Below are 24,635 nucleotides of genomic sequence, written 5' to 3'. Positions count from 1 at the left end.
AAATATGTTAGAGTTTGTTTAGAATGATAGTTGAGTTCAAGTTTCCATTTGTCAAAAGCAGAGGTCAGTCAATTACAATCGAAGGGCCAAATCTAGCTTGTGACCAATTTTGTATAGTTAGCAAGCTAAGAATAATTTTTATATATTTGAAGGGTTATAAAAATTAAAAAGAATAATACTTGACAGATACTTTACGTGGCCCTCAAAATTATCTGGGGTTTTTGTTTGGTTGGTTGGTTTGGCTTGGTTTGGTACTGTGGAATCAACCCACAGGCACTTAACCACTGAGTCACATTCCCAGCCCTTTTTTTATTTTGAGGCAGGGTCTTGCTTAATTGCTTAGGGCCTGGCTAAGTTGCTGAGGCTAGCTTTGAACTCTTGCTTTAGCTTCCTGAGTTGCTGTACCTGGCCCCAAATATGTGGTACTTGACAGCAAAAGTTTGCCAGTTCTTAGTCAAGATTCATCAAACTATATATAGCTGTCCCTTGGTGTCTGCAGGGGATGGGTCCAGGGGACAAATCCATGAATGCTCAAGTTGCTCATATAGAATGGCACAGTATTTGCATAAAACCTAATGCACATCCTTCCATATACTTTAAATCACCTCTATATTACTTATAACTAATACAATGTGAATGATATGGAAATAATGGTTATATTGAATTGTTTAGGGAATAATGTAAGGGGGGGAAAAAAGCCTGTACAAGTTCAGTATAGATGCATTATTTTTTATTTTCAATCTGCAGTTGGTTAAATTCCCAGATGTAGAACTTCCAGGTATGAAGGGCTAACCATACTTATAATCAGTATTAAGTATTTTGTACCAAATTAGTGCTTATTAAAGTTGAATCTAATAAAATTTTCCAGATGGGTTTGAACAGTCAGTTTTGGACCCACCCTGTCATTTTTCCAGATGAGTTGATTTACTAAAAGTTACATAGTTAGTTAGTGGCTTTTGTAATTTTAAATATATTTTATACTTATAAAATTAATGAAACAACTACTGATTGTTGTTTTTATTCATTTTTATCTTATGTCAAAGCATTTATATTTTGATTTGAAAGCATCACCTTTAAAAATAATGTGGTTTTCTGCCATTAACTCTTTCACTGACAATAATTGACTATATACTGTTTTAGCAATTTAAAGATATTCAAGAACTTTTTCTAATGCCATACTAGGTATAAACTGTATCCTAACAGGCAGACACACATCTTAGCTAACAGCAGATCAAAGTTAACAATTTTACCAAGGCTCAAGCTGTTGCTGGCACAACTATGAAGAGTTTAGACCTGACTACTATGTTCCCTCAGCCAGACTATTATAAAAGCCTTGCCAAAATAAAATATCACAGACTGGATGAGTTAAACAAGAGAAAATTTCCCACAATCCTGAAAGCTAGAGATCCCAAGATCAAGGTGTCAGCAGGTTTGGGTGTCTTCTGAGCCCTCTCTCCTTGGCTTGCAGATGATTACCTTCATGCTAGGTATGCTTTCCTCTGTGCATGCATGTGCTTGGTGTCAGTTTCTCTTCTTACCAGGTCAGCATTAGGTTACAGCCCCACCCAACCTAATTTCTACTTAATCAACTCATTAAAGACCCACTTTTAAATACAATTGCATTCTTAATTACTGTGGCTGGGACCTGTCATGTGGATTTGGGGTAGAGGCATGATTCAGCCAAACTTCCAAACTAGTCTTTCTCCTTCAACCCAGCTCTCCTGTCTGCATACACAGCAGCCAGAATACCAAAAATGCAAATCTGATCATTTGTATCATCCTGAACATGCTAAAGCACTCCAGAGCACTCTCTTGCTCTAAAGATATAGACCAGAATACTCTTAAGTGGTTTTCAGTACTCTTCATGATATGTTCCTGCTTACCCACTGTGTTGTCTCCTGGCCACATCCCTTTTTCCCTTTTACAACTTAGGCCATAGTACTTCTCAGCCTCTGTGTGTGTGTGTGTGTGTGTGTGTGTGTGTGTGTGTGTGTGTGTGTGTGTGTTTGCACATGCTTTTTACCACTCTCCATTCCCAGCAGACTCCCATAATTAAAATCATTCGTGAACTCTGGATTCTGTCATAGTACAGAGGCACCATATGCACAAAAGATTGTAAACAAGCCTTACAACAAGTCTTGAGAATCTTCAGCAGACATCCTGGGCTAAATTTAGGAAACATGTAAGAAACTGTGGAAACACTGATGGAGGTTTTCTCTTCGCAGAAAATAAGTTCTTATAAACTACATATTTTAATAAATGTAAAATAAAATTAAGAAGCTAAAGACATTTAGAGCTTCTAAAAATCATAATCCAAAGGGATAAATATAATTGATGCCAGTAGAAATTTAATGCAATCATTCCCATTACACCCCTACCTGTTAAGTTCATCCAGACACAAGCGCAGTGTTTCATAAGTTGTTAGAGCAATTTCGCATTTCCTCTGCTTTATACGAAGCAGTTCATTGTCCTTTTTGTTACCGTGTAAAACAGTGACTCTGAAATATCCCCAGGTATCCAATTCATCCTTCCAGTTGTAGAGGACAGAAAGAGGAGCAACTATTAAGAACATCTAAAAGGAGAGGAAAAATACATTGGGTGTTTTTTAAAAATGAAAAATAATGCCAAAAAAGTGAAGTCCAAAATATCTACAATCCTTTGATTTAATTTCCACACTAGCGAATAAAAATACAACTGAGTGACTGGCTGTATTTGGCCATAGAAGACCCTTAAAGGCTAACTATTTTGTGGCTTAAATAGATCATTTTTTTTTAGGATATATTTTCTTTATTTTACTTATTTATTTATTTTTATGAGGTGCTGAGTATCGAACCCAGGGCCTCGCATGTGCTAGACGAGCACTCTACCACCAAGCTACAACCTCACTCCTTAAATAGGTCTTATTAGAACAAAATAGGTACCCAATCTTGTCCAAAGGAACAGCTGTTGTTGTTTTTTTTTCCCACTGATAAAAGGCACTGAAAGATGAGAGAAACGGCTCCCCAAAGAGTGAATCAGGAAGCCAGTAATAACTTCAAGAGCCAAGAGAATACTGTGAGTATACAAGACAGGCCAGTCACCTCTCTTGAAATATGTGGTCTTCTGGAGCTCTCTTCCCTCTTCAGTTTCCAAGCCCATTTCATCTATCCCTCCCTCAGAAACTTTTAGTTGAGGACATGGAAAATTCACTGGGAAAATTGAAGCAATTAGAAGGAAACCTCCATCTCTCATACCATGTTGTAAGTAGCCAACCTACATACTTCCATATGTCCTGCCTTCCCACCTGTGCCCATGCATGAGCTGTTCACATCTTCAAGACAACCTTTGAACTTAACCCTGTGGCTCCCATCCATCTTTTCTTATAACCTACAGAAATGGCCTGCAATCTTCCCTAAAGAACTAACTTTTCTTATTTTCAGTAGACCACATCTATAGGCAAACATAATATTTCCCAGAATTCAAGAAACAAGCTCTACAAAGAAACAAAACAAAATCCTCTTTCTCAACCCTACATCTCTCTCTAGCTACTGCTCCATTATTTTACTCTATAGCAATGATTTTCAAGATGCTTATTATCTCAACTGTCCTCCTGCTCCTTCTTGAAGTCATGCAAAAAGGACATCTTTCCTAACCCTCTGCTATACTCTAGAAATGGAATGTCCCCCAAGGGCCCATGTGTTAAGGAATTTGTCCCCAGCACATGGAGCTATTAGGGGGGTGGAGCCTACTGAGAGGACCTTAGGCCATTGGGGATGCACTGTTGGAGAAGATATTGGGACCCTGCCCCCGATTCCTTTCTTTCTCTTTCATTTCCCAACCATGATGACATAAGCAGCTTCCTCTGGTATGCTCTCCAATGGCTTATCATAGGCTCATAATTTATGAACCAACTGACCATGGACTGAAATCTCCAAAACTGTGAGTCAGATTAAAGCTTTTCTTCTTATACAACATTTATCTCAATTATTCTGTCACAGTGACAGAAAGCTAACTAGCACAGCCTTCAGCAAAAACAGTCCTTTTTAAGATTACTAACATATTTATTTTTCACATGAATGCTTTAGCATTCTACTGATATTTCCTGTACTTACTCTGAATACTGCTGTCTTCAGAAACTTTTAAGGTTTAACTTTTAATAGTCTCACTATTACCAATATTCCTAACCTGCTATATTTACCAGAATTATCAGCTTCTTTTCTAAAAAAACGTTACCTGATAGATGATCCGATTAAACATACTGAAAATAAAATAATAATATACTGCTTTACATACTGCCCTCCCTTCTGTGCAACATTTCATCTAAGCCATTAATCACCTGTAAGAAGTCATATCTGTGACTATGTTTTAGAAAGAGAAGACGACTAACCTCCTGAATGTGAGAGTTCCTTTCCCCATCCCATCATGAAACATATATGAGCACTTTCTTGTCATAGTCGGTTCATTTAAAATACTTTTACCCTTTGGAGTTTATCCTATGATTCCATTTTTCTCCTACTTTCAAATATAAACTCAGGGTTCCAAGTACTAAATCCACTTGTAGACCTCCTTCTAATTTTGGATTTTACAATATGAAAATATTAGGTCCAAATTCCACCTGAGCCCTTGTAAGTAAGTTTTCTACAATTCCAGTAGTACCTATAATACAATTGCAATACCAAGAATTTATCCAACAGTTAAAACTGTACAATTTGCCAAGATAAATGCATAAGGATGTTCATAGTGGCTTTGTTTGCAACATAATCTTCTTGCTAGTAAGGGGGACGAAAGAAATTCTTTTTAGTAAATAAAATAATTGAAAGTATTTATGTTCATTCACTAATATTACTGCTTATGCTGGTTTTGTAAATGCCAAAAATAAGCTCCTCCTCTGTATGATGAATTTCACTTAGAATCTCTAAAGTTTTATCATACAAGATAGTAATACTTTAAAATAAATTTACTATGATTCATCTTCATACAGACTGAACTACAATCTAAACTTAGCCTAAATCTAAAGAATCCTTCCAAGATCAGTATTTGAAATGCACAGTTCATGTCTTTCCCTTTAGGAATTTATTCTTGGCACATCTATTTCATGCATTTTTGATGATTTATTCAGTTGAAAAGTTTATAAATGTATGTGAGATGTATCATATTCTGCACACATTCTTCAAATCTACCACTCCTTAATTTGTAACATTCAATTCATTAAAAAGGAAAAGGGGTTCAAGGAGTTCTGATATTAATTTTTCAGGATTCTGTTGTAATTTTGGCATTAGCATAATAAGTGTAAAGAAACTTGTTTGTTCTGTTAGCTAACTTTCAAAAATGCACATTGCTTTAAATGGACCAATACAGACGGATGTTTCCAGAATTTCATCAGTCATAACTTTGTATTTATTTCTGGGAAATACTATATGATGTCAATGATGAGCTCATTAAAAACTTTAAATTCCAGTTCAAATGATTAACTGAACACATGTATGTGCTGACACCAATAAAACAAAAGAACAAATATAAAAATAGATCTCTAATAGTGATAGAGTGCCTAGAGGGGCACTATCAGCAAATCCAAACAGTACAGGAGCAGATAAGAACTGACATAAACTGAGGAGTCCATCCTGCATCTATGAAAGAGCAGGAAAAGGCACTTTTCCTAAAAGGAATCTGAAACAAGAAGCAAAACAAACCCATACAGAGCTGCTGAGGCTCAGGGTCAAGAAAAGAAACTGCTGAGTGACTCTTAAGAAGGTACAGATTGTCAATTATCTGCCAAAGAAGCTGATTTTAGTCCCCAGCTTCCCCTACATAAAATACTGGGTACATTTTTCTAAAGTGGAACTTATTTGGAAGAATTCTACATTGAGTGTTAGGAACAAGGAAAATGTTTGAATTTCAAAGATAAAGTCCTAAACACTCCCAACACCCTCAAAAATTTTCCTTTTCAAGGAAAAACAAGTCAGTTCAGCACTGAACCTTCATATGCAATATAAATTAACAGAACATAATAAAATTATCTTGGTAAACTCACAAGATAAAACTTTAAACTTAGATTTCTACATGCAAATAAACTGCCAATTAAGTGTGAGAGCAATATACAAACAAGAAGTATGAAACAAGAATTGACAATGTTGAACAAGCAAAAACCATTACAAACACAAAAAGAAATGAACAAACTCAAAGTCACAGCAGGAAAATTTATTATATTTCTGTTAGGATTCAATCCTCAAATAAATATAAAGAAAATCAAAACAGCATCAAGAATTTTAATACAATTAACAAAGTGATTAAATACAAATACTGTATGACCATAATAACAAAGAATGTAAGACATAAGTAGACATTTGAAAACAAAGACTACACAAAGTACAACATCAGAACATTAAAAACACTTTACTATGGGTTCAAGGGTCGATGTCTCGTGCATGGGTGTGTCTTGCTACAGCCCCATGGGTGAAGCTATGCTCACCTGTTCCTTTGTAATATAACCCCTTGCCCTGTTTAGGATAGAATCTTCCATGGAAGTGCCTTGTGTGTGTCCTCTTCTCTTACTGTGCCCTTGGGTGTGGCCTACCTAGGTGTCAGTGAACCTGCTGACAGTGGACATCATGAAGATAGACTCAGCCCCCTGAAACCTGACCCCTTGCCTCATTTGAATAGTTTCTCCTCAATAAAAGGGGTCACTGTGTGCTCTCACTCTCTCTCTTTCTGTGGACCCTTAAGGTCAGAGGAGCTGTCACAGCGAACCCAAAGAAAAAGGTATTTGTGTCTCTTGTGTGGTTATTTTGCGCAGCCCAGTTAGCCCAGTTCAAATGAAGTGACCCCCTCAGCCTTTTAGTTGCTAACAGAAACCCGGCACTTTACCATGAATTTAACCACAGAGAAAACACTGAGGCTATATTATTCATCTGGAATAATATTATTCTCCTGGAAATTTAAAAACTTCTCTTTAAAATAGTAGTTGGGTAAAAGAGAAGAAAAATAAATTGTACATAATTTAGAAAAGAATAATGAAAAGATCATATCAATATCTATGGAATGCAGCTGAAGCAGTTCTCAAAGGAACATTTTAAGCCAGGCATGGTGGTGCATGCCTGTAGTCCTAGCAGCACAAGAGGCTGAGGCAGGAGGATCTCGAGTTCAAAGACAGTCTCAGCAAAAGCAACTTGGTGAGAACCTGTCTCTAAATAAAATACAAAAAAAGGCTGGGGATGTGGCTCAGTTTTTTTGAGTGGCCCTTAGTTCAAACCTCACTATCTGCACTGTCCCACGCCAAAAAAAAAGGAACATTTTAGTTTTAACAAAATGTTTTAGAATATAAAAAGGCTGAATATAAATCAATAAATAAGTCAACTAAAGAAGACAGAATAATAGCAATATGTATTATAGCAAGGAATTTACACACACACACACAAATTCATAGAGAAGAAAGAAAAAGAGGCATTAATGACAACTGAGATAGCTATCAGTATATTTTATCATACCATCAAATAAGTACTTTTCTCTCCTCCTATTCTTGTTCTAAAATATTTTAAATATCTTTAATTATATTTAAATTTTAAAATATTACTTTACACTTCCCTTTCCACCCCACCCCACCCATCTGTTAATTATCACAAGTAGCACACAAAAGATACATAAGCCCTGCACTAAATTTAGAACAAAAGAACTAAATCCAGGGCTAAAAGCAATACTTCAATCTCCAATACTTAGATACATTATCAATCACCATGCTTTTTAGGATCCAATCAAATCTGACAGGATGCATTAATGCTATTAAAAATAATAAGAGAATTTAATTATAATAACTTAAGTCAATACTTCTCAAAATTCTGCCTACAAACAGCCCTTACAATAGATAAAAGTAAACTTGGACTTCTCAGTAATCTTGTACATAAGATTTGTATGAAGCAGGCTATTTTAAAACTTGTGGCAAGTAGTTCATTATCATAATAAAATAATGATCTCATAAAATCACTTCATCCTTGTTCTCATCCAGTTTCCTGGATGCTGAGGATAATATAAAAGACACAGAAGTATAATATACTTTTGGTGCATTGCACTGCTTTATTAGAAATCTTATTTTTGTAATAACTGTGTATATTTATAAACATATATTTATGAAGTAGAAAGCTGGAGTAAGAATATGAATAGCAGTCACAGTCACACAGACAGAGACGAGCAGATATTTAGTCTTTCAAGTTTCAGCTTCCTTGAATAGGGAGAATTTGTTTCATAGTTTTGAGACCTAATCAGTCCCCTAAGCAACTTTAAATATCAATGACATACTTTCATTACCAATATCCATAACTGTCTCCTTTTCATTCTTGCATTAAAAAAACCAACATAATGAAGACTTCAATTAACTTTATATATGCATTCATGGAAGCTTAACAAATAAATCTGAGCAAATCATGTAAATATAACCAAGTAATAGATTTAAATCTCAAAATAAATTCAAGCTGAAATTATATTCTGCCATTCTGAGAGACAATCAAATTTAACTAGAGGATGAAACTGGTAATCCTTCAAAAATTAGGTCTATGAAATAAATATTTTAATGTTTTTAAATTCTTAGTTTTAGATTTATAGTATGTTGTGTGACGTTTAAATGTTCCTCTGTGCCTCTGCAATTCCAGCTTCATGAGTTGAATATTTCTATATACTTTACCTTTTTTGCTATAGAAGAAAGCGGTTCCTTCTTCATACTTCTTAGTAAAAATTCTGGCATGTTATTTTCAATATCCTCACGTGTTCCCTTTTTATGCAACACTGCAGCCAGAAATGAAATAACCTGGGATAAAGGAAATATTTTTTTAATCATTGTGGATAATGTATTGTGATACAAAATATCACTGATTACATGACTATCCAATTAGTGACAAAGTACATAAAAATAGATTTGTTGAAGGGAAATATAAAATGAAAAACTAGTATTGATTTTCCTCACTTGTATCAATAAACAAGTACATTATAATAGGAAAAAGCATATTGCTATGTCTTCCATGCTAGGTAGTACCCACTCAGTGAATATTTTCGTAATTCCATCAGGAAGGACATTACTTTCTTATTTGGTTCTATCCATGAAACTATCTCTTCCTATCCTCTATTAGAATAAACTGTATAAATTCTTCTTTCCTCGTAGAAAAATAACTCCAAAACAAGAGTAATATTTGGCTCATAAATCTGTACATTTTTGTTCATCTAATAAATAAAAGTAGAATGACAGAATGTTATTTTAAGATAATCTAATATAATTCATCAATACAACCACCACTTTGAATTATAGCTACTACCCAAAAATCAAGTGAGAAAGAAAGATAGAAAAAAGAACACATCATTTCACATACAAGCAGCAAGAAATACTGAATCAATAAGACACTGGCTCTGGATATTTGACAGCTACGTGAACATGAACAAGGTAATTAATCTCTCTAAATATTATCTATAAAAATGGCAAAATAATATTGGCATGATTGTTTTAAAGACTAGAGGGAAGGTGTATGAGGGTTCTATATGGGGGAAAGAACTGATCATTACTTAAAAATAAATTATAGAAATATTAAAACTAAAAAACAAACTGAGAGAATCAGAAAAACTATAGAAAAAGATATTTTAAACATGTAAATACCAATAATCTGAATCACAAATGACAGAAGAATGAATGGCACATGAGAAATATCTGAAGAAATCAAAGTTGAAAATTATCCAAAAAATAAAAAATAAAAAGCATAGATTCAATATCTAATAAGAACACCAAACCAAAGGGGAGCTGGGGACCAATCAAAACAAAAATAAAAAACAAACTTACAGGGGTTGGGGTTGTGGCTCAGTGGTGGAGCACCTGCCTGGCTTGTGTGAGGCACTGAGTTCAATCCTCAGCACCACAAAAAGATAAATAAATAAAATTAAGGTATTGTGTCCATCTACAATTAAAATTTATTTTTTAAAAGCCTTACAAATATCCACAAATAGGTGCTACACAGAAAAAAATAAATATTAAAAACGGAAGAAAAAACAACTACCTATAAAGCTGCTAATAGGCAGATAAACAGCTGGCCCTGCACTAAAAACAATGGAAGACCTACAACACAGAATATTCTCAAAGTTTCATAGAAAATAAAAGCAACCTACATTTTTATACCCTGTAAAAATATTCAAGAATGAAGAGTAAAGATAATTTTATATAACAAAAAACTGGGTCAATTCATCACTAAAAGAGCCACACTAAAGAAAATAACTACAGGCCCCGGTCCACCCCTCCACCCACGGGGCAGACACGGGCCAGAGCCTAGCCTCTGTCACAGGGCCGCCTCTTCCGACCAAAAGACTACCACCACGGGAGCCCAGGCCCAGCTCAGAGCCTTTCACACTGACTTTCGTAGGACCCAGGTCTGGTGTAGGTCTGAGTTCACCTCCCACACACACACATACCTGAGAGCCTAAGCCTAACCCACTTCCATCTTGGGACACTACCGTCATCACCATAGCCTTCCCCAGGCAGTAATCCTAACATTTTGATAGCAGACAGGGCCTAGAAGCAGCTGCATCTCAGAGCAGGCATCCCAAAGGGAGTGTGAGGCCCACCCTTTCAGTCCCATCTCTGCTTCCCTCTTGGGGCACCTTAACTGTTATCTTGAGTTACCTCAGCTATTGCCACCACCACCTTTAGATGCAGTAGCATATACTGAGGGACACCAGCAGGGTCTAGAAGCCCCACATCAAGGTGAGGTATACAAGAATAAAGGGAAGAAACTGTAATATCTCAGATCCACTCTGCAAGAAAGGAAGACACATAGACAATATGAAAAAACAAGGGAAGAAAGTGCCCCCAAACAAACCAGGACACTATAATAAAAGAAATCATGGACAGTGAAGTTGATGAAATGTAAGAGAAGGAGTTCAGAAGGTTCATAATTAAAATGATCTGTGAATTAAAGAATGACCTAAATGAGCAAATATAGGCAAAAATTGACCACTCCAACAATGAGATAAGAGAGCAAATACAGGTAGCAAAAGATTACTTCAAGAGATAGAGACCCTGAAAAAAAAAAAAAAAGACAAGTCAGAAATCCTTAAAATGAAGAATATAATAAACCAAATTAAAAACTCAATAGAAAGCATAACCAACAAAGTAGATCACTTGGAAGAAAGAACATCAGATAATGAAGACAAAGTATACAATCTGGAAAATAAAGTTGATCACACAGTGAAGAAAGTTAGAAACCATGAAGAGAACATCCAAAAATTACGGGACAGCATCAAAAAACCAAATGTAAGAGTTATTGGGATAGAGGAAGGCACAGAGTTTCAAATCAAAGGAATGTACAATCTCTTTAGTGAGATAATATCAGAAAACTTCCCAAGCATGAAGAACGAAGTGCAAAACCAAATACAAGAGGCTTAGAGGACACCAAATGTACAAAATTACAACAGATATACACCAAGGCACATTATATGAAAATGCCCAGCATACAGAATAAGGATAGACTCTTAAAGCCACAAGAGAGAGGAATCAGATCACATATAGGGGGAGACCAATTTGTATCTCAGCAGATTTTTCAACCCAGACCCTGAAAGCCAGAAGATCTTGGAACAGCATATACCAAGCTCTGGAAGAAAATGGATGCCAACCCCAAGAATCTTATATCCAGCAAAACTAAATTTTAGATTTGATGATGAAATAAAAACCTTCCATGATAAACAAAAGTTAAAAGAATTTATAACTAGAAAGCCTGCACTACAGAACATCCTCAGCAAAATATTCCAAGAAGAGGAAATAAAAAACAATGATGAAAATCAGCAGAGGGAAGGATTACACTAAAGGAAAATTTAATCAGAGGAGAAACCAAATCACGTTAAATATCAAAATTAAACAAAAATAGCTGGGAATACAAATCATGTCTCAGTAATAACCCTGAATGTTAATGGCCTAAACTCACCAATCAAAAGACACAAACTAGAAGACTGGATCAAAAAAATAAAATTAAAAAAAAAGAAAAGATCCAACATTATGCTGCCTCCAAGAGACATGTCTCATAGGAAAAAATATCCACAGACTAGAGGTGAAGGGTTGGGAAAAATCATACTACTCACATGGACTGCGGAAGCAAGCAGGGCTTTCCATTCTCATATCAAATAAAGTAGACTCCAAACTAAAGTCAATCAAAAAGGACAAAGAAAGACACTACATACTGATCAAGGGAACCATACACCAACACCAACAAGACTTAACAATTATAAAATCTATATGCCCCAAACAATGAAGCATCTTACATTCATCAAACAAACTCTTCTCAAGTTCAAGAGTGAAATAAACAACAACACAATAATTTTGAGTGACACACACCTCTCTCATCACTAGATCAATCTTCCAAACAAAAGCTTAACAAAAAAACAATAGAACTCAATAATATAATCAATAACTTAGACTTAACTGACGTATATAAAATATTTCATCCTTCAATGAGAGAATACACTTTCTTCTCAGCAACACACGGATCCTTCTGTAAAGTAGACCATATACTATGCCACAAAGCAACTCTAAGCAAATATAAAAAAGTAGAGATACTACCCTGCATTCTATCAGATCATAATGGAATGAAATTAGAAATCATGATAAAATAAGAAATAAAAGCCACTCCAACACCTGGAGACTAAATAATATGTTAGTGAATGAACAATGGGTTGCAGAAGACATCAAAGAGGAGATTAAAAAATTTTTAGAGGCGAATGAGAACACAGATACAATGTATTGAAATCTCTGGGACACTATTAAAGCAGTTCTAAGAGGAAAGTTCATTGCATGGAGTTCATTCCTTAAAAGAAGAAAAAGTCAACAAATAAATGACTTAACATTACATCTCAAAGCCCTAGAAAAAGAAGAACAAATCAACACCAAAAGCAGAAGACAGGAAATAATTAAAATCAGAGCTGAAATCAATGAAATTGAAACAAAAGAAACAATCAAAAAATTGACAGAAAACTTGGTTCTTTGAAAAAATTTTTAAAAACAAAATTGACAGACCCTTAGCCATGCTAAGGGAGAAGGAGAGAGAAAACTCAAATTACTAACATACATGATGTAAAAGGAAATATCACAACAGACAGTACAGAAATACAGAAGATAATTAGAAATTATTTTGAAAACTTGTAATCCAATAAAATAGAAAATATTGAAGGCACTAAAAAATTTCTAGAGTCATATAATTTGCCCAAATTGAATCAGGATGATATAAACAATTTAAACAGATCAATTTCAAGTGACGAAATAGAAGTCTACCAACCAAGGAAAGCCCAGGACCAGATGGATACACAGTCAAGTTCCTTAAAACTTTTAAAGAAGAACTAATACCAATACTCTTCAATTTATTTCAGGAAATAGAAAAAAAGGGAGCAATATCACCCTGATTCCAAAACCAGGCAAAGACACATCAAAAAAAGAAAACTTTAGACCAATATCTCTAATGAACATGGATGCAACAATTCTCAATAAAATTCTGACAAATCAAATACAAAATCATATCAAAAAGATCATGTACCACGATCAAATGGGATTCATCCCAGGGATGCAAGATTGGTTCAACATACAGAAATCAATAAATGTAATTCACCACATCAATAGACTTAAAGATAAGGATCATATGATCATCTCAGTAGATGCAGAAAAAGCATTTGACAAAACAAAGCACCCCTTTATGTTCAAAACACTAGAAAAATTAGGGATAACAGGAACATATCTCAACATTGTAAAAGCTACTCTTACTCCTTCCTGCCTTCTTTTGATTGATAGATATTTTTTAGAATGGACTAAAGACTCCAATTAAATGTCAGAGATTGTCACAACAGACAAAAGAGCTATGTACAAAAGATACACTTTGAAAGACAATGGTAGCTTGAAATAAAGGATTGGGGGGGGGAATACCATTTAAAAGCAAGCATACTGGAGTGAGTATCTTAATATCAAGTGAAGGACATTTCAAAATGAGTATGGCCAAAAATGTAAGCATATTTCATAATGATAAAGTGGTGAATTCATCAAGAAGACATAAAAGTCATAAAAAAGTAGACCCTAATAACAGAAAGGAAGGTCTTCAAGACCCATATTCAAGTGAAATCAGCAAGAGGAAGAATAATGGATAGAATGAATGACTCTCTTTTATTAATACACACATTCATGAAAATTATAGCTTGTTCAACAAAATAAAAATAGCTGTACTTATAAGAATTAAAAAATTTTGTGCATCATAAAACAGTATTAAGAAAATGAAGAGACAACCTAAAGAATGGGAAAAAAATATTTACAAATCATATTATATAAGGGTTTAATATCTAAGATATTTAAAGAATTCTTATAATTCAATAATAAAAAAGACAACCCAACTAAAAAGCAGACAAAAGATTTAAAATATTTATTTCTCCAAAGAAAATATACAAATGGCCAAAATGCACATAAAAGACATTCAACATCATACAGCATTAGAGAAATGCAAATTGAATTCATCATGAGATATCACTTTATAAATACTAGGCTATAATGAAAAGACATTATAAAATTTATGAGACAGAGAAACAGGAAACCTTGTGCATTGTTGGTGGGAATGTAAAATGGTATAGGCACTGTGGAAAATGGTATGATTAGTTCCTCAAGGCAAAAAAAAAAAAAAAAATTGAATTATCAGATGACCCAGTAATTCCACTCTAAGGAATTCCACTACAAAAATTGCATACAAGAGAAATGAAAACACATGTCTATATAGAACCTGTCCATTAATGTTTTTAGAAGAAATATTCATAATAGTCAAAATGTCCATCAAAGGATAAAAAGATAAACTGTGTTATATATATACAATGCAATATTTTTCAGCCATATAAAGGAAGCAGGATACAACTTGAATTAGACTTGAAAACACTACCATAAGTGAAAGAAATCAGTCACAAAATGTCATATATTGCATGATTTCTTTTATATGAAATATTCAGAAGAGGAAAATCCATGGAGACAGGAAAATCTACGGCTGCTATGGGATGAGGGAAGGGAGAAATAAAAAAAATTGTTACACAATGGATATGGGTGTATGATGAAAAAGTTTGGAAAACTAGAGAGAAGTGGGAGCTGTACAGCATTATAAGTGCACTAAATTGTATACTTTAAAATGGTAATTTATGTTATGTGTATTTCACCTAATTAAAAAAAAAATTATAGCTTACATTTTTATAAGAACTCATTGTGTACAATGGCATCATCAAAGTTATTTTTGTTCTTTGAAAAAGCAAAAAAAAAGAATATAATGTGTTTTAGTACATATCAATAATCCAATAACCAGTAGCTATTTTTGTAGTATCATTCCTTTAAAGTAAGGAAACTTGGTTCCCTATACATAATCTTAAGTGTTATAATATAGTAGATTTTGAGGAAATTATGCTGTCAAAAAGATTACAAAATAATATTATACCAAGAATGGTCAAATCTTATCCTAAGCCTTAAAATAGTCTAACAAAATTTGCATTTTAATTTGCAAGAGTTACAGCAAAACTTCAGAATTTGACCAACCAGCTTTATACTATTTATGTGACCATAGGCAATTTATACAACTGCTCTATAAATTTTACTTTCTCATCAATAAAATAGAGGCAATAATACCTAATTAATACAAATGTTCAGTGAAAAATGTCCATTAAAAAGCCTGGCACATAATTAAATAAAAGCGATAACCACAGAACCATACTATTACCCAATTCAATCTAAAATTCATTAATGCTTTAATAAAACTGTATTTACTCCCTACTACATGACAGGCACTGTGTTAGGTGCTGGAAAAGTCTAGATGATAGGTATTCTGATCGATTCAGTAATGTGAAATTCAGTTGATTGAGGGGTTAGGGACAAAAAGGTGGTGAGAATATACACTGAAGGGGCATGGGTAGGAAAAAGTAAACAAAAGAATACAAAATAAACATCTATTAAATAATTCAGGCATTAGATTAATGTGAACAAACTGGCTCACATAAATTAAAGGAGGCAAATAACCTTATTTAAGCATTAGACAATTTAAATATTTTTAATATTACCTAAGTAAAAGATCTTTGATACATGCTCAGAATTTACACTTTGTAAGTATTTGAATCAGTTAAGCTTAAAGTTTTATATTCAAAATTTTATATTCAAAAATAAGTAACTGAAGCTTAGAAATGATTGAATTTCTTCATATAAATATTCATAACATTTTGGACTCCGACAACATCTTGGAATATAATTTAACACTGAATCACAGACAATGTGTAATGAAAAGTTCAGGTAACCAGGGTATTGACTGGAAAGGGACATAAGTAAATTTGGTAGAATGAAAGAATCATTCTGTATCTTGATCAACATATTGATTACCAGACATATACACTTCAAAACTCCTTGAACAGTATGTTGAAGATATTTCCTTTTTATGATTTGTAATCTTATTTTAATTAAATACAGGCACCCACATAAACACACATACATTGAAATATATGTGAATGATATATGCATTAAAAAGTATATATATATATATTTTTTCACTCCTTATATATATTCACTTTAATTTTAGGCAACTATTCCTCAGAGGCTATTTAAAAGTATTGAACTCTAGTTAATGAAATACATACTTAAGTGTTTGTGGATATAATATACAGATGTCTGCCACTTTAAAATGTAGCAAAAGTTAGATTGATGGATGGATAGGTATGTGATAAAACCATGAGGAATGAAATGTTAACAAAATCTAGGTAGCTGATATATAGCTTTTCATTGCACAATTCTTTTAACTCTTCTTTTTGTTTGAAAAGTTTGATAAGATGTTGGAGAAAAAAATCAGTTTAAAACCTTTGACAACATAGAAAAAAAAGCTGATTATAAAATAGTAGTGATTATGCAACTCTACTTTTTGTTAATTTCTATTTGTGTACATATATTTATATATGTTGCATATTCAACTATTCCCTCTTAACTAGAACCTTTCAATTCACTTAAAAAATACTTAAGAATGTCTGATCCCCAAACATAAAACCACAAAGAAGAAACTCCCTTAAAATCCCACACCACTTCCTTCAACTGCTACTAGGTCACTCCTGTCCCCTTCCAAAGTCACATTTCTTTTTATTCTTATTTGTTCTCTTTAGTTAAACATGACAGTAGAATGTATTCTGACATTGTATGTACATGGAACATAACTTCCAATTCTTGAGGTTGTACATGATGTGGAATTCACTGGTCATGTATTCATATATGAATATAGGAAATTGACGTCCAATTCATTCTGCTCTCTTTCCCATTCCCATTCCCCCTCCTGTGCCTCCACTCCCCCCTGTTCAATCTGGTCACTTCTCCCCACATACCCCATTGTGAGTCAGCATCCGCATATCAGAGAGAACATTCAGCCTTTGTTTGGGGGGGGATTGGCTTATTTCACTTAACACGATAGTCTCTAGTTCCATCCATCTCCTAGCAAATGCCATAATTTCATTCCTCTTTATGGCTGAGTAATATTCCATTGTGTATATGTACCACATTTTCTTTATCCATTCATCTGTTAAGGGCACTTAGGTTGGTTCCATAGCTTAACTATTGTGAATTGAGCTGCTATAAACACTGATGTGGCTGTGACACTATAGTACACAAAGTCACATTTCTTAAAGAGGTAAGTACACTTCTCCTTTCCATGTTTTCATTTACTCAATATAAAACTAACACAAACTCCAGCAAAATAGCTTTTGCTGAAGATACTAATGACTTCTTTGTCACCACACCAAATGGACATTTTTCAATCCTCACCCCTGGTGGAATACAAAATATCAAATTTGTCTCCTCTTAAATTTAAAATAAGGGAAAGACACTATTTGGTATGTAAAACAAGCTTTAGAAAAAGCTGGGTGCCTATAGTTTCAGCTACTCAGAGGGCTGAGGCAGGAGGATTGCTTCGATCTAGGAGTTCTAGAATAACCTGGAGAATGTAGTGATATCTCATCTCAAAAAAAAGTTTAATTTCATTATATGACCAAGTTTGAAAACAAAAAGGAGAAAACGCAGAGGCTAAAATTAGGAAAAGGGACCAGGGGATGAAGAAGAAAAGAAGACAGAACCATAGTTAAAATAGTAAACGCCGCTGGTCTATTTTCATTACCCAATTCGATAGTATTTTGAAATTCGAATGAACTCATAAACTATTGTCCACATTTCTTCAATTGGTTCAATCTATATCTATATCTATATCTATATCTATATCTAATCTATAGAAGCTCTGCTAAATGGTCTATTTATATAGAAATTATTCTTCAAGTTACAACAATAATCAAAGAAGTGAGTCCCAAAGGATCAGACAAATCCAGCCTGGTATCAAATCAGTACAAAAACTATTTCCTAAGACTTTCATGGCACAGAGTACATAACACAGCAGCTCAAAGCCTTCCAAGGAAACCAGCAACTCTGCAGTAAGATCAGCCGTTAAAAATAATCCTGTAAAATGGAAAATAAAGGGAATTTCTTTGTAAACAGGAGCTTGGGCATGAAAGATGAGCTTCTAATTTGAGGCTAAATGTGCACAATTTGAACTGTATTCATTTTAGATGGTCATTTTTTATAATACCGTCACGTTTCTGATTTTGAAGATACACACGCAATGATTAGTCAAAGAATACTAAAGAACATTCTAGTACATACAAAACAGTACAAGTATATGTAAAGCTAGTCATACCAGAGCTTTCTTATTTTCCTTTAGAACTTCTCCACTTATCTTGGTCAAATCCCGAAGGTTCCTTTCTTTATTCTTGTTATCTACCCTCCCAAGCAAACAAATTCACTTATCCCACTAACAACTCAGCACCTCCCGTGTGGAGGCCTAAACCACCTTCATTGCCTGGGTGTAAAGAAACACAGAGGATGGCTAAAAGCAAACATGCTATGAATATTGGAGGATTTTATTTTAGCCTACCTTTTCACACAAAAACCCTGTTTTTAAATGTTAAATTGAGTTTTTCACTTACCTTTAAGCTCCACTAACCAATGGAAGTATCACTGAATAAAATAGCATAACTTCAACTAGGAAGGAAACACAGAAGGCCTTCATCACAATCTAGACAGACACTTCTGGAAACCCAGGGTGACTGTTCAGCATAAAGTCTAGATTCAAAACTCAAATCCTTTTGGATCACAGACCTCTTTGAACATCTAAGTTAAGGAGCCTGTGGCAGGCAGCTTCTGATAGAGTTCCCAGCAATCCTCACTTCTCTGTATTCACAACCTTCCTCTAGTTGAGCTTGAAGTGGCGTTAGCAACTTTCTTCCAGTGAACAGAAAGTGGCAAAAGGAGGGGACAACGTTTTTGTAATTAGGTTACAAGACCGTGACTTCCATTTCCTAGCACTCTCTCTTGCCCTATTACTTGCTTTTCCTGATAAAGCAAGCTATGTGTTGTGAGATGTTCCATAACAAGGTCCAAGCAGCAAAGAAGCATGGGAGGCCTGAGTCCCACAAGCCACAGGGAACCAAATCCTACCAACACCCATGTGAGCTAGGAAGCGCATCCTCCCAGGTCAACATGAGACAGCAGCCCGAAAGAGGCAGAGCCAGAGGGCCCAGCTAAGCTGCACACAGACTCCTGACCCACAGAAACTATGAGATGATAAATGTGTATTGTTTTAAGCTGCTGAATTTGGGGGTAATTTGGTTTACACCAACATAAAACTAACAAAATACCCTCTATAGAAAAGTACACAATATACAAACTCTGGTATACATTTAAGGGAATGTCCATCAATTGAATACCTAAGTAGTTCAGGCATTTCAGATCAGGAAACTTGTGATATGAGAAACTCAAAATGATATGCATAAAAGACCTGTAGGAAATCATGCCATGTCCTATACCAAATGTAGAATACTTTCCTTCCTAAAGTATTATTAAGAAAGTTTATATTAAATATAATTGATATCATAATATAAATATTAATATATATCAATACATATTAGTATATACTAATTTATATAAATATAATGTAAATATTACCACAGGTAAAATAATACCAAAGTCAAGTAATGCCAAAACATAATATATTTCAAAGGTACTAAATAGGTATTGAAGATAAAATAGAGACAGTCAATTTTGAGATTTTTCTGTCCAGTTGGTGAGACAAAAACAAACACACACACATGTACACACACAAATATCCATCATAATGGTAGTACAAATAGAGATTTGCACACAGAATCCACTCCTGTACATAATATAATGACATTATTGAAGTTTAATTATAATCTAACTAGAATAAATACCTGAACTGTTTTTCCAAGTCCCATGTCATCACCCAGAATACACCCTCTTCCTTGGATGTAGTGTCCATAGAGAAACTGAGCTCCATCCCTTTGGTAGTCTCTCAAATACCTATTAATAGTATAAGGAATAGAGTCTCCATCTTCAGATAATTTAAAGGCATTAGCAGATGATGGAAATTTTCGGTCTGGGAAAAATGGTTTTTCCAAATCTTCATCATCAAATATAAAACTCCTGGAGCAAACTTTAGCAGATTTTACTTCTTGAAGTCTTTTAAGAGGTATTTTCCTTTCTTGAAAATCTGAATATAAGACAACAGCAAATGACTTGCCATTTTCATCCACTGTAATAGATTTTATGCTTGCTTCACAAAGTTTTTCATCATGTGGAGAAGGAGCAAGACATCTTTCTCCTGGAAGCCACCTGTCTACAATAATAAAGAAAAGAAAATTTTCAGATCTAGCTTATAAATAACATCTTATCCACTACCATGAGAAAAAAAAGAATCCAAAAATCTTTTTAAATTAACTGAGACAAAGTAAAATATATTTATGTGTAGATATTTTCCTAAAATATGTTATCAGATGTCCTATAATAAACAAAGGGCATATAATTCACTTCCTGTCACTCTTATCCTGATGATATGCCATAATACCCCTGGTGATTCTGATTCAGTACATATGGGTCATGGGCATCTGGTTTTATTATTTTGTTTCATTGTTATTGTTGAATTCAAATATGAGATTGATGCTCAGCCAGGGTGAACCACTGATTTAACTACTCCTACTGACTCACGAACATTATATATTATTCATGATATGACAAAGTTAAGATTGAGTAGGACTTGGTAAAAAGTAAGCTAAATCCTTTGGACAGCAATGTTTCTGTGGTTCATCTGTCTGCATCTTTTTAAAATTATTCCCACCTCCTTTCTCTGGAGACAGGTGCTTTTTTTTCCATGGTCAATATTGCTGCTTCTAAACCACTGTTCCAATTGGTATTCAACTAGACAAGGGAAACTCCAATTACAGGGTGATGTCACAGCTTTGTCACAACCTTTTCCCTTCTAGGTTTCAAATAGTGAGGTTTTTAGGAAATTCTAAGTTCTCTAAGACCCTATTGTTCTTTCAGGAGTCTGATCTCTATATTTGTAAACTTATCCTGTGCTGAACTGTTTATTTTCCATCCTGAAGATACAGCACTGTGAATGGAGAGGAGTTCTTGATAAAGTATACTATTAGTACAATTTGAAAGGTACCAAATAGAGGAAGCTAAGTAAAAATTTTTCCAAATGGAATTTCTACGGCAAGAATCCAAAGTATTATATGACTATGATCACAAGAATATTAAGAATTATTTTTCTTACACATTTCTCATTAAGATAAGTAGTTTCCTAGAGTCTTCCTAATGATCTCTAATTAGATTTTCATAACATCCATGATTATAATATGACGTTTATATTGTCTTAAGCAAGAATAACTCCTTATGATATTTTTCACCAATTGTTCCTCAAAAGTAAAGCCATAATTCCCATTAATTTTGGTAAGGAGGTTTTATCACAGCAATCATAAGGAAGCAGGGAAAACCCCATTTCTACTAATCTTTCAATCCAAACTGAGAACTGTTACACTATTCTGAAAGACAGAGTTTTAATGTGAAATTAACACTCTGATCTACTGTAAGAGTAAAATAGCAAATGGGTCAGTGGGTCTTGTTTTAACAATAGTGCTGTTTGAGAATTAAAACCTAGAGTTACCCTTACTACAACTCTTAACACATCGATTGATGTAGGTTGTCTACCTAGCAAATGTCTTCTCCTTTTTAAGACTTAATTCTTTATCTATTGTTCAACATATGATTGAAGCACCAATTATTCACTAGCCATTGTATCTTATAAAGCAGAGAAAAATTAATGTAAAAAATGATGACTTGTCTTTCTGCATCTGATTAACTGGGATCATTTATAATTAACTTTTCAAGGTAGAAGACAATTAGTCAACCCTTAATCCTCTTTTTATATTACTCCCATATCCAATCCATCAGAATCTTTCTGATTCTACTTCAAAAATATCACTTTCCTCCATGCCACCATCACTCTAAAGCAAATACTAGCCTACTGTAATATCTGTAATAAGTCAGATATTAGCTATTTTTTGCTAACTCTAAGTTTTGCAGGCCATACTTTCTTTAGTCACTGTAAGGCAAAAACAACTGCAGATAATAAACAAATGGGGCTGAGTTCTAATAAAACTTTATTTACAAAAGGAAGTATCAGACTAGATTTGGTCTGTGAGTGGGTAGTAGCTTGGTGACCTTTGCCCTAATGCACATCACCATCACCTTAGCAACCTAAGCAACATCCTGTCTCAACATGAAATTTCAAAGAAAAAAAAAAGGGAAAGGGGTCTAAGAAGTGTGTCTCAGTGGTTCAGCATGTGCAAAAAAAAAAAAAAAAAAAAAAACGTGAAGGGCATCACATAACTTATGGGTATCTTTCTGCTTCCTGAGTTTGGATAATTTCTGGAACTAAACAGATAGGGTCTGAGCTAGGGAGGAATCTCTCACTATCCAGACTCCAGAACAAACTGCTTCAATTGGGAGGATTTCCTGTTGGACTGAATGGAGGACTGAAAGTAATGCTAGACCATGATCTGTTCTCTCACCCTCTTTGATTCACCCTCCTTGCTACTGGAATATGACAAGCAGGCTCCCACCCCTGGCCCCTAAGCTTTCTGTTCCTTCCACTGGCACTTTCCCTAAATAGCCAAGTGACTAGATTTAACTGCAAATGAGCATCCCAGTGACCATCTCTGCTCTGCAGCTTCATCTGTTTGCTTTTACCTGCAGACTCCTATAGGCACACGTGTGTACATACTAGAGGACCCTGAAGGGCAACGTCAACAATATCAGCCCTCAGAGTTCAGGCTGGCACTGTCCTTCGTGAGACTTACCCCTCAATTCCTCATCTATTTAATGAGATAAACACCTTACTCAACGGAAAAGCGAGTCGATAAGCAATCAGAAAAAAACACTCAATATGTGGTAAGCTACTAATTTAAGGACAAGAATAGCTCCCCGACGACTTGTGGCAGCATATAAACCCCTGCCTCAACACAGCACGTATTAAAACTGTGCACTAAAAGTAAGCGAACTAAACAAATATCGCAACCTTCGCCCCTCTCCTTAACGACCCCCCTGCCCGGCACGGGGCGTACACTGATGAAGAATGACGTCTCGGCACCACGTGGGCAATCGCATAAAGCTCTGCAGACACCCGTCTAATTTAACAATCACAAAAACTCGGCACTGACGCCAAGTTCACAGACGGGGACACTGCGCCAGGTGGCTCGGCAGTGCTGCAGGGAGTCTGACTGCAGAGGCCAGGTCCACCACCCTGAATCGCTGAATGGGTCCCAGCCCTAAAGGGGTTCGGACTGGCAGCTGTCACTCCAGGGAGCAAAGCGCTCCGCTTCGGCCTGGGGGGGGGGGGGGCGCGGGCGCGACGCCGCAGGCAGGTGTCCGCCGCGGCAAGCGCGGAGTCCATACCTTTGCGGGCGGATTCCGCGCGCGACCTCGGGGCCTCCAGATCCATCGGGCCGGGGGGCGGGGCCGGGCAGCCCAGCCGCACCGAACCCCTGGCGGGCGTGCGGGCCAGCTGCGGCCCACGCCACCGCCAGCCGCGCTCCGCGCATCGCCCCCAAGCCCCTCGCGGGGCCGGGAGAGGGTCAGAGGGCCCAGCCGAGCGGGTCGGCGGCGTCCGAGCCGGGGCACTGGGTGAGGCTGGCCAGGTGGCGCTCCCCTCGTCGACGCGGGCCCCGCCGCCGGTGGGGAACCGGAGGTGGGCACCGGGTCCCAGCTAATCTCCCCCTCAGGGTCGGGCTTCCCTCCACAGCCCACCGCCACTTCCAAGCCCGACTGAGGAAATCCCGCGAGAATGGGCTCTCGAGCTGTCACCAGAGTATCGCGAGAAGAAGACCTCGGCTCCTGTGGGCGGGGCCAACCTCCGGACATCCTCTCCCCAGGAGACGCCGATCCGAAAAGCCCGCGGGAACTGCAACTATCGCGGGGTTTGCAGTCGCTCTCCGTGCTGAGCCGGCTTTGGCTGCTGAAAGGAATTGGAAAAGGCTTGGGGACTGGCGTCGGGTCAGGGCTGGTAAGGAGCGGGGTAGCGACCGCCTCCTAGGACGCGCGGCCTCGGGTGAGACACCTTCGGGTGAATCGCAGCTGCGGCCACTGTTGTGGTCGACAGAAGGCGGGCGTAGGAATGCCGCTGAGTTCTCGGCGCTCCTCTCCCGCGAACTTCGCCGCGGGTCTGCAGGCCCAGGACCCGGGATCGCGGGCCCGCGGACCTCCAGACCCGGCT

At 36.1% G+C, this 24,635-nt stretch overlaps 1 protein-coding gene across 3 annotated transcripts in view; it reads right to left on the bottom strand.

Moving 5' to 3' along the window:
- Ercc6l2 (ERCC excision repair 6 like 2) overlaps positions 1-24,237 on the bottom strand; it is a 110,053-nt gene extending 85,816 nt beyond the window's left edge. The window contains exons 1-4 of one of the 3 annotated variants that reach the window (XM_078030545.1): positions 23,819-24,237; positions 20,275-20,699; positions 8,651-8,773; positions 2,379-2,572 (exon numbers count right to left, since the gene is read on the bottom strand). In XM_078030545.1, coding sequence (XP_077886671.1) covers positions 2,379-2,572; positions 8,651-8,773; positions 20,275-20,699; positions 23,819-23,864 — 788 coding nt within the window. In that variant the 5' untranslated portion in view covers positions 23,865-24,237. The remainder of the gene's footprint in view (positions 1-2,378; positions 2,573-8,650; positions 8,774-20,274; positions 20,700-23,818) is intronic. The other 2 variants (XM_078030544.1, XM_078030543.1) reach the window with 2 other exon arrangements.
- Positions 24,238-24,635: the final 398 nt, after the last annotated feature.

Source organism: Ictidomys tridecemlineatus, chromosome 13 (assembly GCF_052094955.1).
Source record: "Ictidomys tridecemlineatus isolate mIctTri1 chromosome 13, mIctTri1.hap1, whole genome shotgun sequence".
NCBI classification, from domain to species: Eukaryota; Metazoa; Chordata; class Mammalia; order Rodentia; family Sciuridae; genus Ictidomys; species Ictidomys tridecemlineatus.
Note: the sequence above shows the minus strand (reverse complement) of the source record. Positions and strands in the feature narration are given on the sequence as shown.